This window comes from Podarcis bocagei, assembly GCF_964188305.1.
Source record: "Podarcis bocagei genome assembly, chromosome: 15".
Classification (NCBI taxonomy): Eukaryota; Metazoa; Chordata; class Lepidosauria; order Squamata; family Lacertidae; genus Podarcis; species Podarcis bocagei.
This window is the reverse complement of record NC_138141.1, coordinates 1,484,983-1,501,502: the sequence shown is the minus strand read 5'-3', so window position 1 is coordinate 1,501,502 and position 16,520 is coordinate 1,484,983. Positions and strand designations below refer to the sequence as shown.

Genomic DNA, 16,520 nt, shown 5'->3' with positions numbered 1-16,520 from the left:
TGTTTGTAAACTGAGGTAAAGTTCGCAAACCAGAACACTACTTCCGGTTTTGAGGAGTTCATAAACCAAATTGTTCATAAACAGGACTGTTCTTAAACCGAGGTACCACTGTACTGCATTCATGGAAAATGAAATGAAAATGTTACAAAACTCTTTCTTCTGGTCATGTGGGAGGAAATGAGGTGAGGACACCAGCACACAGCATGAAACTCATGTAGTGTTACGTACAAACTAATCTCTCAAGTAACTATGATTTGCTTAGTTTAAAAGACTCTTCCAATCTTCTCCTTGTAATCATGCCAGAAGAGAAAATATCACAAGTTCAAGGCTAGTTCATGATGTTAAACCATAACATAGTGTTATGTCTGCATGAGAACAGTGTGTTCAGCTAATTTCACTTCCAATAAAATCTGCAGAGGATTTCAATTTAAGTGCTCTTCCTTAATCTACAGTAATCCAATTCGTCCATGACAGTAAACCATAGTTAATTGCTCCTTCCCACTCATGCTGGGAGAAAACGAAGCATGATTTCTGGCTTGGTGTTGCAGTACTTGAACAAACCATAAACCTTGCCTTGGAGGGAACAAAACAAACCACGACCCCTGGTTTGGACATAATGCTAAATCAAGGATTGTGAACTCTTTCCTTACAATGTGAGCAGGGAGCAGTTTGTACATAGGAAAGAAGGGCTGTAGCTCATGGAGAGAGAGGCACTGCATACAAAAGGTTCCAGGTTCAATCCTTGGCACTGTGAAGTAGGTCTGGGAGAGACTTCTTCCCACAATCCTACAGAGCTGTTGCTGAATTAGATGGACCCAGCTTCCCATGTACTGTGACAGTAAGATTTGTAATAAATTTACTTATCAGAGAACTACAGCTCAATCTCTTCTTGATTTGCAGGAGTTCACTCTCTGGAGTGTCCATTCAGCTATATTTCCCCTTTCCATTACAACTGGATTTTTATGAATGTGACACTTCCAAATTGCATTGGAAGATGCAGTGGGGAGACTTCCGGGTTAGCGCGATCGGCTAATGGCGGATTCCCTCCGAGCTCCGGAGGGAATTGGCTTGACAGGGGCCGGGTCTTTGCCGTGCGACACGGGGACCCTTAAAAACCACGGGCACGGAGCCCGTGGACATGGTGACTTGGCGGGCACCGTTAGCGCCCTCCCGACTCGTGAAGGAGCCTTTTTAAAGGCTGTGGAACGGGTGCCGGGGAGCGGCGTGGTGCTGTGAGTCTTCTGCTTCCCCTGCGGAGCGAAGCCGCATGCCATTTGTCGGAGAGCGCTGACTTCTTCCTGCTAAAATTTGGACTTAAAATCAAGAACAACAACCCGTGAGTAATTTGGAAATTGGATTACAAAAAATTCGTTTGTGGATTTGGTACGAGCGGGGGAGGTGAAAAAAAAAGAGGAAGTCCGTCTCCCCCCCATTGTAAACAGTTTAAAGCAAGGATTTGCCAACTAAGGTTGTGAGAAGAACTGTCGTTTTTTCTTTTCGTGATTGGATAAAAGATATAAATTCCATGGATTTAAAAGTCTAAGTTAATGTGCTGGAGGACGAGAGTTTATTTGTTTGGATCAAGTACCACTTTTCTCAAGCCCGGGAGTAAACCATGAAAAGAGCCTGCTGAGGATCTACAGAAAACTTTTGACAGCTGTCAAATTAGCTGTCAAAGTTGGGAAGAACTGAAAGCCTAAACCTTAACCGGTTATATTGCTACAAAATATTGAAAGTAAAGAAAGATTGATACAAATAAATCTGACTTTTGGATCGGAAGTGAAAGGAATACTAAGTAACCAGAATCCCTCTAGAGGGGATTCTTGGACATTACAAGAATGGAATTAGGTCGGGAAATACGAGCTGACTTGCAAGAGCTTATCTTTCTCATGGGAAAGCTGCGAGAGATGATCGAGCAAGGCCATGTTTTGTCTACAAGTCCTACAAAACCGAAGTCACCAGAAAATATACCTACTGAATTGGAAAGGGACTTGATGTTCAAAACACAGGCAGCTGGACAAGAAAAGAAATCAAAGATTGGAGAGGAGGAAGACACTTGTTGAACAGGAGGAGCAGAAAGAAGGGGTGGCCGAAATGATACAGAAGACAAATGCAGTGGGAAAGTGTGTGCTACGAAGAAAATGTAAGTAGCACCATACGCAGAACCCCTTATCAGTTTAAAAGCAGACATCTTCTACTGACAAACCAGTTCTATTTAATTTCAGCATTTCCCACTTGAGGACAGAGTTTTAAGTTTTCAAATCTTCATTCAAAATAGTGACACTCCCAGTCTGTTCCATCTCTACCCAAATAATGCACATCTCCCAATAGCTACAGTGAGATTGATTCACAGGGAGACTGATCCAGAGTGGCTGGGGAAACCCAGCCAGATGGCTGGGGTATCAATAATAAAAGTATCATTATTGGTCAGAGCACTGTGCTAATAATGCCAAGGTCGCAGGTTTGATTCCTGCACGAGACAACCGCATATTGGGCGCGATGATCCTCAGGGTCCCTCCCTTCCAACTCTATGATTCTGATATTATTATTATTATTATTAACCTTCTCCCCCTCCCAGTGATAACTTTCATTCAGCCCCGCACACCCTGCATAGAGCAAGCAAATTAAAGAATATATATATATTGGTAAAGGCTTCAAACAGAAGTGGAGAGCCATTTTTCCCCCTGCCAAGGGCTGAATTCCATTGGCGGTGATCAGTTGGGAGCTTCTTCCTGGTGGCAAGGCCACCCCCTCTTTCTCAGCTGCCCTTTTCTCTCTCTAAGGAAATAAAATTTCTTACGTGCTGTAGCCCCCAAAGGCGTGAAATCAAGGGGGGAGGCTTTGTGTTCATGTCCTGCTTATGGTATGACCTGGCCAGAGGCAGCTGGCCGGCTGTTCTGAGAACATAAGGCTAGACTAGATGCCACCCCTTGTTCCAGGAGCAGCAGTTGAACTTGGGATGGCTGGGGACACCTCCACCTGCCACCACATGCCTCTTCCTGACTGCTCTGGAGGCCCATGGGTGCAAGAGAGGTTGCAAGAACTTGGTGCGAGCAGAGTGCTAAGACATTTCCAGGGTGCAGGTAGACAGAGAATCCCTTTTCTTATGTGTTTTGTGCGGTCTGAAGGTCTTCTCCTGTGCTGAGTTTGCTATGGACAGGTTGCGAGTATGTATGTCTGGCTCATGTGCACATTTATACACGTGCCCATCTGTCTTGTGGCTTCACTGCTTAATTCCTTAAGCACATATAATGCATGTGTTTAAGTAGCATCACAGTTTGTTGCTTGGCTTACTTTTGGAGTTATCTACTCTGCCATGGATTCAATTATGGTCCTTGGGACTAGCCTTATGTTTAAGGCACACTACCTTTCCTCCATGGGACGCGGGTGGCGCTGTGGGTTAAACCACAGAGCCTAGGACTTGCCGATCAGAAGGTCAGTGGTTCGAATCCCCGCGACGGGGTGAGCTCCTGTTGCTCAGTCCCAGCTCCTGCCAACCTAGCAGTTCGAAAGCACGTCAAAGTGCAAGTAGATAAATAGGTACCGCTCCGGCGGGAAGGTAAACGGCGTTTCCGTGCGCTGCTCTGGTTCGCCAGAAGTGGCTTAGTCATGCTGGCCACATGACCCAGAAGCTGTACGCCGGCTCCCTTGGCCAGTAAAGCGAGATGAGTGTTGCAACCCCAGAGTCGGCCACGACTGTATTTAATGGTCAGGGGTCCGTTTACCTTTCTTCCAAGGAGCTGAATATGGTGTGTATATGCTCAAAACAACTTTGTAAAGTAGGTGAGGCTAGGAGACAGTGACTGGCCCAACATCACTTTCACAGCTGCATGGAGATTTGAACCCTGGTCCCCCAAGACCTAACAGAGCACTCTTAACTGCTACACCTGACTCTCTTTCTGCTTTGTAAAATGTGTTAATGCTTTCTAGAAAGACTTCTAAATGCTTAGATTCTTACCAACATGAATTATTGTCATGTGTGGATTGTGTTAGGTTGATCTGCTGCTGCTGAGAAGCACAGAACATTTAATGGCCTTTCTTCCCTGTGCCCCAAGCAGTCGTTCTGCGAGTGTCTCCTCCTCTGTGTTGCCCTGCAGTGACTATACAGTACCATGTCATGACTTCTTCCAACTGGTAGATCGGGGGCGGGGGGAGAGTGGACCTCCCAAGCCAGAAGCCTAGCTGCTGTTGGCTTCCAGATGTTCAAGTCCACAGGCTGAAACCCACAGATTCTGGACTTCAAATAAGATATGTAACATTTACATAAATTTGCATGGTTTATTCTCATTTTCCCCATAAGAAAAAGAAGGCACACAAAGGGGAGAGGGAACAAGAATATCAGCTAATGTCAAGGAGGGTTGCAGGACTCTGTTAAAATCTTTAAAAATAAAAAATAAATTACAATGCCACCAGATTTGTTACAGAATTTTTAAAAAGCACAGTAATCTGACTCTATACAAAGGCAGGGCAAGCTTTCAAGTATGACTGGCATGGCTCTGGCTTCCAAGATACCACTGAGGAACAGAAAGCAAACTCTTGTTTCTTAGTCTAGACTGGGGGAGAAAGCAGGAAGAGGGCTTGGGAGTCTGCATGCCATTCTGGAAGCCAAGGGCCATGTCGATTATTTGGGGAACGTGAAAATTAGAGCAGTCTTCCCAACATGGTGCCTTCCAGATGTTTTTGGCTGTAATGGCCACCAACCCCAGCTGATGGCAGGTGTAACCCAACACATCTGGAGGGCACCAGGTTGGCAATGGCTGATATAGTGAGTGCTAGAAGAGCTTAAAGTATTGGAGGAAACAGGGCTTTTTTCCAGCCGGAACTCAGTTCTGGCCCCTCTCAGGTGGGCACCATTGCCATTCTAAGAGAACACGGGATGCATTCATGGTGAGTTCTGGTGCCTCTTTTTCTTGAAAAATAGCACTGGGCACAAGGAATGGTCTTGCCCTACCTCCTGGCTCAAAATGTGCAGTTCTAGTTCAGGTGTTCCCGGCTGCTTTAGAGGAGACCCGGATAAGGCTTCAGGGCCAAACTAGCTATTGGAAAAGAACTGGTAGGAAATGAAGAATTCTGACTAATTTTCTAGGTTGATCCCATGGAAGGGAGGGAGGGAGGGAGGGAGGGAGGGAGGGAGGGAGGGAGGGAGTGCACTTCCTCTCATCTTGTATGGACATGCAAGTTTCCACAGCTCATTTTAAGGCACTCGTGGAGTTCTTCCTTGGCACTGCCTGGGCGGGGAAAAGTTTGTTTGGTCAAAACGAGAAGCTGGGGCTGACCCAAGCATCATGAGAAGTCGAAGGCAGGGCCAGAGGCAGCTCTTGAGCTGGTCTTGCTCTGGGTTCCAAGTTGCCAGAGCAAAAGGATGTCAAAACTCAGCTGGGAAGAGCTTGCTCCGGCAACATCACTTTCTACCCCCCAAAAGGGCAAGAGCCATTTCTACCTGCAAAACATCAAAGAAATGCACAGACACAGCTGGAAAAGGGTTCCTCGTCCTCATGCGGCTTCAGCCCCACTGCGGACCAAGATTCTGAACCTAGAAACTGAACCATTGGCACACAGACACCCTTTTCTTGCGCCAATAAGGTGAACTGACTGTCCTCCTGCTGGGCACCAAATCCAAAGGCTGCACTTGGTGGCCGGGACAGAAATCAATGGCAGGGCAGGGGGGGAGGAGCCTAAGAAAGGAGGGAGATAGTTTCATAACAGCTTTCCAAAGGGAAATCAACATTAACCAACAAAAATCACTGTTTAATATAACCCCATATAAAACTGAAGCAGCAGCAATTTTATTGAAGTACCTAAATTGAAATAAGTTTTAGAACATAATTTAAAACAAAACAAAAAACCAGCAAAAGTAGCAAAATATATGATTTGTTTTTATAGCAACTGATACCTACCAGCCACTAGTAACTTACTACCAAAGTGATATTAACTCTGGTAAACAGCAAATTTTCTTAAAAAAAAGACATGTAAATATATATTTCATATTTATACATTTTGCAGCTATGTACATAAGCTTGTTTAATTAAAAAAAAAAAAGACTCTTCCGAGCACTGGCTTTGCTGGGCTGCATCCTCTCTGTTTCGCGTCAAGTGCTGTGAAGATACCCCAGGCTTTGGGGTTCCTGGTCACTTCCCAAGTTTGGTCCACAAAGCACAAACCAGGGCTGTGCCCTATGCCTGTTTTCCTGGGAGGAAGTCCTGCTGGGCTAGAAGGCTTGGTCCCAGCACAAGCATGCGCAGAAGTGCGCTGCGCCATCCCGACTGGCATCACAGAAGCAGCAGGCCCTCCAGCCCCAGATGTTGCTGCTGCTGCTTGGCTGAATTTAAGACTTCCCAGTTGACAGCTGAATCCAGAGTGTCCTTGGGCTGTCAGCTTCTTGAGCTGTGAAGAGGTTGTGTTGCTTGCATTTGGAAGTAGAGAGCAGAAAATGCCCCCTCTCTTCAAAGGAATGTTGTTCTCCCCAGAGTCCTTTTCAGAGAAGTGGCAGCAGGTTGCTCTTGAAGCCCAGGTGGCTGGCTCTGCCTTTTTGTTTTGTCACTGGCCAAAAGGGGGGCAGGGGACGCAGTTCAACTTAAGTTCATGGGAAATATTCAAGCACAGATTCCCTGTCAGCTCCTCTTCCAGAGGTCAAGGACTTGCAATCATGGCAGCTTTGAGAAGAAGGGGGCGGTGTGGGTTTGGTTATTCAAAATGGAGTCTCTGCAGATCATGACTATGGCAGCTGGAAGGGGGCTGATGGCTGCCCCATGCGGTGCTCCACCACCAGTCCAGCTGGAAGCGAAGTGCACACACACATATGCACACACACACACACTCCTCAACACATGCACACAAACACGCTACGCTTGTGTACACGGAGGGTTTGCAAACGTCCCACAGAAGTTGCAGTCTCAGCGCCTCTTGAGTCCTCCATTGGCAAGCTGAGGTGGGTGCTTGGGGAGGCAAGGTTCATCGGGGAGGGGGTCGTGGGAAAACACAGAGTCCTCTCCTGAAGAGCAGGTGGAGCTGCGGGTGTCTGGAAAACTAGGAGAATACTGGTCCAATGGCATGGAAAGGTCCAGGTATTCCTAGAGGGAAGGAAAGAGCCATGAGGGCTTAAGCACTGGCCAACCCAGGGTCTGGAGGCCTCGGAGAGGAGAGGGGAGCCCCAAGAGACAAATGTCAGTAGAAAGAGAAAGGGGCATTAAAGCAACAGTGAATCACTTCACCCCGAATTTTCCCACACCCAGGGAAAATTGGGCCTATCAGAACAAAGGTATCAAAATGGAGTGTGCTCCAGCGACTCTCCCCAAGAAACACCGGAATTAGTTGCAGCACTCAGCAGCAGGAGCCAAAGCCAGACAGAAGACCTGGTCGGCCCCAAAAGCCAGAGTCCCCAGGGGACTCAAAGCATTGAGCTTTGAATCCATGGTTAGTCCAGGAAGCGGCTCCCTGAAACCTTGCAGACAGACAGAATGACACCCAGGAGCATACAGTCTTTGGGAAAAGATGTATTTTACCTGGTTAGAGGTCATGGCCACAATCCTGTCTAAGTCTTCTACCAGTTGCTTAAATGTGGGTCTCTGGGAGGGAACAGCATGCCAGCAATCTCGCATCATCATGTACCTTTACAGAGAGGATAAGAGAATCGGATGAAAAATTTTAGCACAGAGTTGCAGGACACGTAACAGAACATGGACAAGCCCATGAAATGGCTATTTTATAAACAGGTTCAACAAAAGCAACAGATTCCATCAAAGCTATGAAGCTAAAGGGAGGCAGTAGACTTCTGAATATCAGATTTGGTGGGCAGGGAGCATAAGAAGGCAATCACCCCCAGGTCTGGTATGGATGCCAGGGAATGCTCTCTACATCCCCTAAGGCCATCAGCTGCTCAGGGCAGCAACTGAGAGGGAAGAACAGACCTCTGGTGTTTTGCAAAACCAGCAACTGTAGCTCATTAATCCGCAAGATCAAAGCAGAGTGGGAAATGACACAGGAGCACATATGCAAGAAGGGCCCATGCATTTTGTGATTGCATGCATGCAATTTTCGGGATGCAACTGTATTTTGATGTTTTAGACTGCAGTTCAGCTGTGCGTTGACGTTATTTGACATTATTTTTTACATATTTTGTAAAAAAAGAAAATTGGAGAGAATGGAAGGTGAAACTTGAGTAGAGTTGGTAAGAATTAAATAAATGCCTCTGTTTCCATGGGAAATAACCCACATGTGTGTCTGTGTGAAGGGTGTGAGATTTTTTTTGCTGGTCTGACAGCCTCCACTACTGGAATGCAATGCCCAACAGCTTTCCACCAGGGTGATGTGGCTTTTGGCTCCAAAAAGATTCCCCATCCTTCCTGGAGACTTCTCTGGGGCACTTGGTTTGCCACCGTTGGAAAGAGGTTGTTCAACGAGATGAACCAACCCAGTCTCAGCACTTTCTCCTGACGCCCTTCTCCATCCCATTTGGTGCCCTGCAGATGTTTTGGACTACAAGTTGTGGTGGCGGGGATGGGGGTCCAAAGCACCATCTGGAGGGCACCAGGCTGGCCAAGGCTACCCTGACACTTGCACCTTACTGAACTTGCAAACACTCCATGATCTTCCTGAGATCATAAATCCTTACAACAATCCTACAAAGAATGTTTCAGATGGAAGCTGAGACACAATGACGAATAGCATAGAACCTTGAAACAAAGTCCTCCACCCTAATCTAAGACCAGGTTTCTGTCCACCACCTCTGACATGTGACAAGTCTTTCCTAGTCTATCATAGACTGTTTATTTCTTTGTTACATCTACACCTGCCTTTCTTCTGGATGTGGGGTTCACAGGGGGTCTCCAGTGCAGACAACTGAGACCTGCTTAGTTCCACACTTGTGCCTAAAGCAGACCTCTTGGCTCCGGGGGGAGACACAGGCCTGCAAACTGTAAACTTCATTTTCACTGAAAGCACGTGACAGGCTTGTATCCCATTAAGTCCTTGTGTGAGCAGGACTGCTTGTGCAGTGGAAATCCCGCTCCCTCTCTTCCCCATAGGTTTTTAAAATGCCCACCACTTGTAAATCAAAGGTTGCTGCTTTTTATAAATAAGAGTCAAATGAACCAATGGCTGTTGATGAACATTTTGCAAGGCACTGAAGGCAAGTCTAATTTCTGCCATTAACATGCAGATTAATGCAAAAGGACTGCGTGTTTAATAGCAATTTAGTATGAAGCAGGGTCTGGATCTTTCAGCTGGGCCAACCAAGGGAACCCCGACACCGGAAGGTGCTTGCTTGAGCCTGCAGCAACCCTTGGCGTGAGCCCCTTCTTAGGTCTGAGCACCACAATCCTCCACATTGTGTGGCGAAGGAGGGAGGTGGATCTGTTGACAGCAGCCACTGGCCAGGCTGGCTAGAACAAACTGGGAAGGGACTGAGAGTCGATCAAGACAAAAGACCAAGTTACCCCTCTCCCCCAATTTGGGATATTCTCCTGCTGAGAAAAACAAAAATATAAAGGAAATGAAGTCTTGGTTTATTATCACGCACAGCTTTCAGCAGGGCTGGGAAAATAACGCTGAATTCCTGCCAGCGCTCATAATATGCATCTGCCGGTCAGCGGGGGTTCTGTTCTGCTGTGCCAGGCTGCTGCGCTCGATGGAGCTCTCCAGCCGGCCGGCCCTGCAAGCCTGGCAAGGAAAACCATCTCTGGGAACTCGTGTCATAGGAACAGGCTGACCTTGGGATCAGAATTGCTCAAAGCACCCCTCTTTCCTTTCGCTCCCACGTACCAAGCCACTCTGCTTCAGACGCCCTCGCATGGCAAGTTCAAATATCTGGAGGAAGAGAGACTCCACGGCTGCAGCCCCGAGGCTACGGAAGGGCCTCCAGCAAGAGGCCTGGTGCCATCAACAGCTCTCCTGACTTCTGGGAGGGGAAAGCACGAGCCCGACTTGCTTGGCATCTGGGTCGGAGGAGAAGGGAACCCCCGGCCCCCGGCTGTAACGGCCAGGGTCAAAGGCATGGCTTCTGTGAATGCCGACTGCCGAGAATTGCAAGTGGGGAGAACGCCATGAGAAACAGGGCGCTAGATGAGATGGCCTTTTCCAACATTTTATCTGTTGTGTTTAGGGATCACTTGGATATATGCTGTGTCGATTTGAAATGCCAGTATTGTTGCTGTTGCATTCATTTTAATGAAGTCTTTGATTTAACCCAAGCTGCCCTGGGCACAAGGAGAGGCAGCAAACAAACAAACAAACACTGCTGAAATAGGGATAGCTCCTAACATAACCACTGAAGATTAGATCACATGTAATCTCCTCCAGGATTTCTGTTCACCTGGAAGTTTTTGGGGAAGGGCCATAGCTCATGAGACATGCCTGGTATCTCCAGGGTGGGGTCAGCAACCTGCCCCTCCAGTCTGAAATCCTGGAGAGCCCCTGCCAGTCAGTGTAGACATTCCTGAGCCAGATGGTCTGGTATAGCTCAGTCAGTAGAGCCTGGGACTCTTAATCTCAGGGTCAAGCCCCACATTGGGCAGGAAGATTCCTGCACCGCAGGGGGCTGGACTAGATAACCTTTGGGGTCCTTCCAACTCTGTGATTCTATGACTCAGTATAAGGCAACCTCCCATGCTTCCACAGAGACCATAAGGGGCTGATCCTTGACAAAGCAGAATTCTTGCTGAAGCTTTCTGAACCATTTTGCAGGGAGGTATTTTTAGACTCTGGATTTAATGGTCTTACACGGCATTCCTCTTTAGGGGGTAATGGGTATTACTTCATTGGCTTCAAGGTATGGCGAACGAGCCCTGGTATGTTTGGAGCACCTCCCGCTCATTCTGCAACAAAGTCCTGTCCGGACAGCACCACTATCAGAGCTGGTAACACCTGAGAATCTCTCTGCCCGAAGCAGGAATAGCCTTTGAACCAGGAAAGGGCTAAGAGCTGTAGAAATGGCAAATAAAATAAAATAAACACCCCACAAAACCCAATGTACAATATATTGGCCTCATGCTGTGCTTTCAACCCTTTAACAAGAACTGAAGACCAGGGCTGGAAGAACCCCATCTGTGCTTCTTGTCTGAGTCCAGCACAATGCCAAAGACGCGAGAGGCAGGCTGGGAAAGAGCCAGGAGGCGACACTCACAGCTCATTGGTGCAGTTGCTGGGCTTGTCCATTCGGTGACCCTCTTTCAGCAGCTTGAAAAGCTCTTCCACTGGCACTCCTGGGTATGGCGACCCTCCCAGCGTGAAGATCTCCCACAGCAGTACGCCGAAGGACCACCTGGCCAAAGAGCAGAGACACAGTGTGTGGAAATGGGGTCTCCCACCCAACTCACCTGCCCAGTCCTCACGGGGCTCCTCACAACATCTGTGTGCCAGGGAAGCAGGGCACCCCTTCTGATGGGACACTTCTTGCACATGCAGCCTGGCTCAGCTCATCCAGCGCTGACATGGGGGAGGGAGGTGTGGGAAGACACCAGGACGGGAGAGCTCCCTTCTGCAAATGGTCTCCAGCTAGCGTTTGGATTTTTTTGTAGCTTTTTCCTTTTCTTTAAAGGTATGTATTTTTAAAATGTGTTTTTCCAACCATTCCCCCCCTCCAGCTCTCCCCTATGATCACATCTCTCCTCACAGTGCTATTTCTTTCATGGTTTTTATTCTTTAAGTTACAAGGTTTGAATGATGATTGGAGAGCCATGGCCAGACAGTGTAGCCAGTACGGAGACGGCTCAGAGTAAAGGAACTTCCTACATTCTAAACTGAGCATCGTGTGCACATCAGGAATCACAGCAGTAGCTGTGTAGTTTGGTTATGCTTGTTTGGCTGAGAAAGAAAAACCTGCTGGATAGCTTATCTTAAAATGTTATTTCATAAGCATTTAGGTATGTTTTTTGAACTGGAAAAAACTGGAAAATTCTGAGAAGGGAAAAATCCAAAAGACAACTGTATTGCAATCTGCACATTAGTCCAGGCCAGTCCCTATTGGAATTTGTAAAAACCAAATTATTCAAGCACCCCTAGCTCCCTTGGCTGTCAACAGGCCTGCTTCTCCATGAAATGGTCTCATTAATTTTTTTTAAGACTTCTTGTGGAGGTGAAAAGGTATTGGGCTGACAATAAGGCAGGAATCAGTAGCAGGATTCAAACAAACCTCAGTGCCAGACTGAAAACCCTCTTCCTGCTTATAATAATTAGCATTTCCTTAAGCAAAGATGAACCACATCAGATCTATTTCATCTTTGGGAATGGTATCCAGCACACTGGGCTTAGTTGGAGATGCCAGGAGGCTTAAGGGGGTGTTGCCTGCATACCACGGTTGTGTGTGAATTGGACCACAAGCAAAGACACACTCCTTGGAGGAGCCATTCAGGAGTGGGTTGCCAGAGCAGTTGGTGTCTTGGAGCGCAACTGTGAATACTGTGGAACCAAAAGTATAGCAGTGATATTTAACAGGTTAAAGGCAAAGCAGCCCAGTGCTCTTTCCCCAATCCCTCCACCCTCGAGGTCTGAGCAGATGGCTAGCAGGAGCAGAGGCTTCAGGGCTGGGACAGAGCCCTTGCCTTCCCGGCAGAAGGTCCTTCTTCCAATTCCTGGCATCTCCAGTCTGAGAAAAGATCGCATGGGTCTTTGCCTGAGCCCTGCAACCAGTTATGCCAGACAGGACAATCTGGATAGTTCCATGGACTGGCTCAGGTTAGGTTCGTGTCTAAAGTAGCCAAGAGGTACTCACACGTCACTCTGGTGCGTGTAGATCCTGTCAAATAAAGCCTCAGGGGCCATCCACTTGACTGGCAAGCGACCCTAGGAAATAGGAAAGACAGCTGCATCAGCCCAAAACTGTGGGAAGGAGAGAAAGGCCAGGGTCTGTGTGCGTGAATAATGCAAAAAATAATAAATATGGAGGTGTTGTGTTGCTATGAATTTAGCAGTTCAACTTTGTTGGACTGGTCATGTTGTGTGGATGCCTGATCTTCCAAAGCAACTACTCTATTCTGAACTTAAAAATGGAAAGCGCAGAGGGACTTCCGGTCGGCGCCAGCGTTAATGGCGGTCCTCTTTCCGAGCTCCGGAGGAGGACTGCTCTGCGAGTTCGGGTCTGACCCGCTACGGCAAGCGGGGGACCCCTAAAATCACAGGTGCAGAAGCCTGTGAACAAGGAGACTCGGTGGGCACCAAAAGCGCCCCCCCTTACTGCAGAAAGAGCCTTTTTAAAGGCTCTGGAACGGCATCGGGAGAGCGCGGTGCTGAGAGTCGCTACCCAGCCCGCAGAGTGAAGCCGCGTCGCCATTGACGGAGAGCGCTGATTCCTTCCTACAAATCTGGACTGAATAAACCTGTGAGTAAGATTGAACGCTAATTTGGAACCTTTTAAAGGAAAATTCGGCTGAAAACGGGGATGGTAAAAATTAAGGAAGTCTGCCTCCCCTGACTGCATGACAGCTAAAGCAACAGAACTTTAAAGCTGCACCCGTATGTGACTTTTTTATTTGACAACTTAAACCTGACATTGAACTTAGATCTCCCCTCTAGCAAGCAGGGCAGAGGGGAGGAAAAAAGAACATTAAGAACTGCACGATCTATTTAAAAAGGGAAAACTCTTCTGCTGCCTCACTGCCCTGAAGCGGACTGCCAAATAAGGCATTAAAGCACTGAACTGTTTTTAACTCCTGGGAAAGTTACATAGTTGAAGTCTTCTCTGTTACAAAGTTTTTGGACTCTGTTGTTACAGTTTACTGGAGTATGTTTAAATTGTATCTACTGGGAAAGGTGCTGTAAAAGACTTTTACAAGCCTCCTGATATCTTTGTCTTTAACTTCTTTGTCTCCGTATTCGGACATTTTGGTTTGCTCCCTCTAGAGGGCTAAAGTAACGGCTGTAACAGTTCAGGACAGTGGAATTTTCCATCAGAGGACTATTCCCTTGGGAACGACCTTGGGACATGAGTGGCTCAGCAGAAGAGATAACCACAAGAGCTAAAGCAAAGCAGCAACAACAACAGCAACAGCAACAAAAGAAACGAGGCTCAATCACTGGCGCAACTCCTTTAGGAGCAACAGGACAAGAAAAAGTGACAGCTGCTTCCATGGAGTCAGTGACACAAGCGCTTCTCAAGATAAATCAGTCTTTGGAGAACTTGACAAAGCAGAGTACAGAAAATACACAGAAATTAACAGAGTTAACAGCAAGATTGGATTTGAACACAGAATCCATAAATAAGCTGGTCCAAGAAAATTCCGCAACACGTAAGACTGCAGAGGAAGCCAGAGCTATTGCTGGAGAGACTCAACAGAATTTAGAACCGATTGCTAAAAAAGTTTATGAGCATGATACAACTCTGGCTTTGTGGGATTTACAGAGAAAGGAAAGAAATCTGAAATTAAGACTGATTCCCGAGAGCGAAGGAGATAACCTAGTGGAGTTTCTGACACGAGAGTTTGCTGATTTCTGGGAAGACATGGAGGATGAAGAAATAAAAATAACAACAGCATTCAGACTGGGCAGAAGACAGAACAGAAAGACCCCGAGGGACTGCTTGATTACCCTTAGATCGAAGGAAGAAAGGGACAAAATATTAAAATTACATTACGGAAGGGCCTTGCAAATTGAAAATTCACCTATACAGATTTTTAAAGATATTCCTAAACATATCTTGGAGCTGAGAGCCTTCTATAAGGACTTGGTTTATCTGTTGAAGAAGAACACCATCCCTTTCAGGTGGGAGTACCCACAAGGACTGTCTTTTGACTATAAGGGAAAGAAGGTGAAAATAAAGACAATACAAGACAAAGAAAGATTCCTGGAAAGAAATCAAGAGGACTTACAGAAGGGAACTGTGGATCCAATTGCAGAACAAAGGAGAGCACTAGACATTCTTAACCTATCGTACGGACTTGACCCAGCACCATCAGAGGAAGAGCAACAACTTGGAGCGGTTGGAGGAGTAACAGAAAAATAACAAGATGGCCCTGCAATTCCTTAGTTGGAATTGTAATGGGCTGAACATGCCTTTGAAGAGACGCCAAGTATTTCACATTTTGAAAAGGGAACAATTGGACTTGATTTGTTTACAAGAAACTCATATAACCAGAGTACACAGGAAACTACTTATAAATAAAAGATTAGGACAAGAATTTATCTCATCGGATAAAGTTAAGAAAAGAGGAGTCGTGATTTATGTAAAAGAAAAATGGGCCCCAAAAATGATGTTTAAAGACGAACAAGGAAGATACCTGGCAGTGGAAATACAAGTACAAGGAGAAAAATATCTAATAGTTGGAATTTACGCACCAAATGAAGGCAAAGCGGAATTTTTCAAGAAACTCCATGAAACTTTGACGGACTATTTGGATTATAACATGATAATCATGGGAGACATGAATGGCGTAGTCTCTACAAATATGGACAAAGCACAAAGACTGACAATCTCCAAGGAAGGGAGACTTCCGAAAACCTTTTTTGAGATGACAGAAAATATGGACCTAATAGACATATGGAGAACAAGGAACCCTCTGGAGAGAGAGGGAACCTTTTTCTCCCAAGCAATGATGACCTGGACCAGAATCGACCAAATTTGGATTACTAGTGGGATGGCTCCAAAGATCAAGAAAATAGAAATCTGCCCAAAAACCTGCTCCGACCATAACGCCTTGAAGATGGAAATGAAACTTACAACAACTGGTCAATTCAGATGGAGGATGAACGACACCCTGTTTCGAGATAAAGAGATTCACATGAAGGCCCAAAAAACTTTAAAGGACTATTTTGAAATAAACCTAAAGGCCGATGTGGAAAAAAGAGTGATATGGGACGCAAGTAAAGCTGTGATGCGAGGATTTTTGATTCAACAAAATTCAATCAAGAAGAGAAAGCAGAATGAGAAGAAGGAAAAGATTTTGGAAAAGATAAGAGAAGGAGAGAAAAAATTAAGATCAAAACCGAAGTCCCAGGAGATTTTGAGAGAGATCAAGTTATATTAAACACAATATATGGAATTGATGAATCAAGAGATTGAATGGAAGATAAAGCAAATGAAACAAAAGACATTTGAATCGGCAGATAAATGTGGTAAACTTCTGGCATGGCAATTGAAGAAAAGGCAGAAACTAAATACAGTTACAAGCCTAGAAGTGGATGGAAAGAATATATCTAAGCCCAATGAGATTAGAAACTGCTTTTTGAGTTATTTCAAAAAACTTTATTCTCAAGGACCACAAAACGAAGAGGATATAGATAAATTCCTTAATAAACATGGATTACAGAAAATCTCTCATCAAAGCAAGGTGGACTTAAACCAGAGAATAACAGAACAAGAGATAGAGGGTGCCATTCAAGACATGCAATTGGGCAAATCTCCAGGGCCAGATGGACTGACTTCCAGATATTATAAATCTTTGAAGGAGTGGTTGGTTTATCCGTTAAAGGAAGTCTGCAACGAGATTTTAGAGGGGAAAAAGGCACCGGAATCGTGGAAAGAAGCGTATATTTCACTCATACCAAAGACAGAGACTGAAAAGACTCAACTCAAGAACTACCGCCCAATATCA

At 46.1% G+C, this 16,520-nt stretch overlaps 1 protein-coding gene across 9 annotated transcripts in view; it reads right to left on the bottom strand.

Moving 5' to 3' along the window:
- Window positions 1–6,526: 6,526 nt before the first annotated feature.
- FGFR1 (fibroblast growth factor receptor 1) overlaps window positions 6,527–16,520 on the bottom strand; it is a 109,373-nt gene continuing 99,379 nt past the window's right edge. For all 9 annotated transcript variants that reach the window (XM_081171388.1, XM_081171391.1, XM_081171387.1 and 6 more), the window contains 4 exons: window positions 12,707–12,777; window positions 11,120–11,257; window positions 7,503–7,608; window positions 6,527–7,070 (listed from right to left, as the gene is read on the bottom strand). In XM_081171388.1, coding sequence (XP_081027514.1) covers window positions 6,894–7,070; window positions 7,503–7,608; window positions 11,120–11,257; window positions 12,707–12,777 — 492 coding nt within the window. In that variant the 3' untranslated portion in view covers window positions 6,527–6,893. The remainder of the gene's footprint in view (window positions 7,071–7,502; window positions 7,609–11,119; window positions 11,258–12,706; window positions 12,778–16,520) is intronic.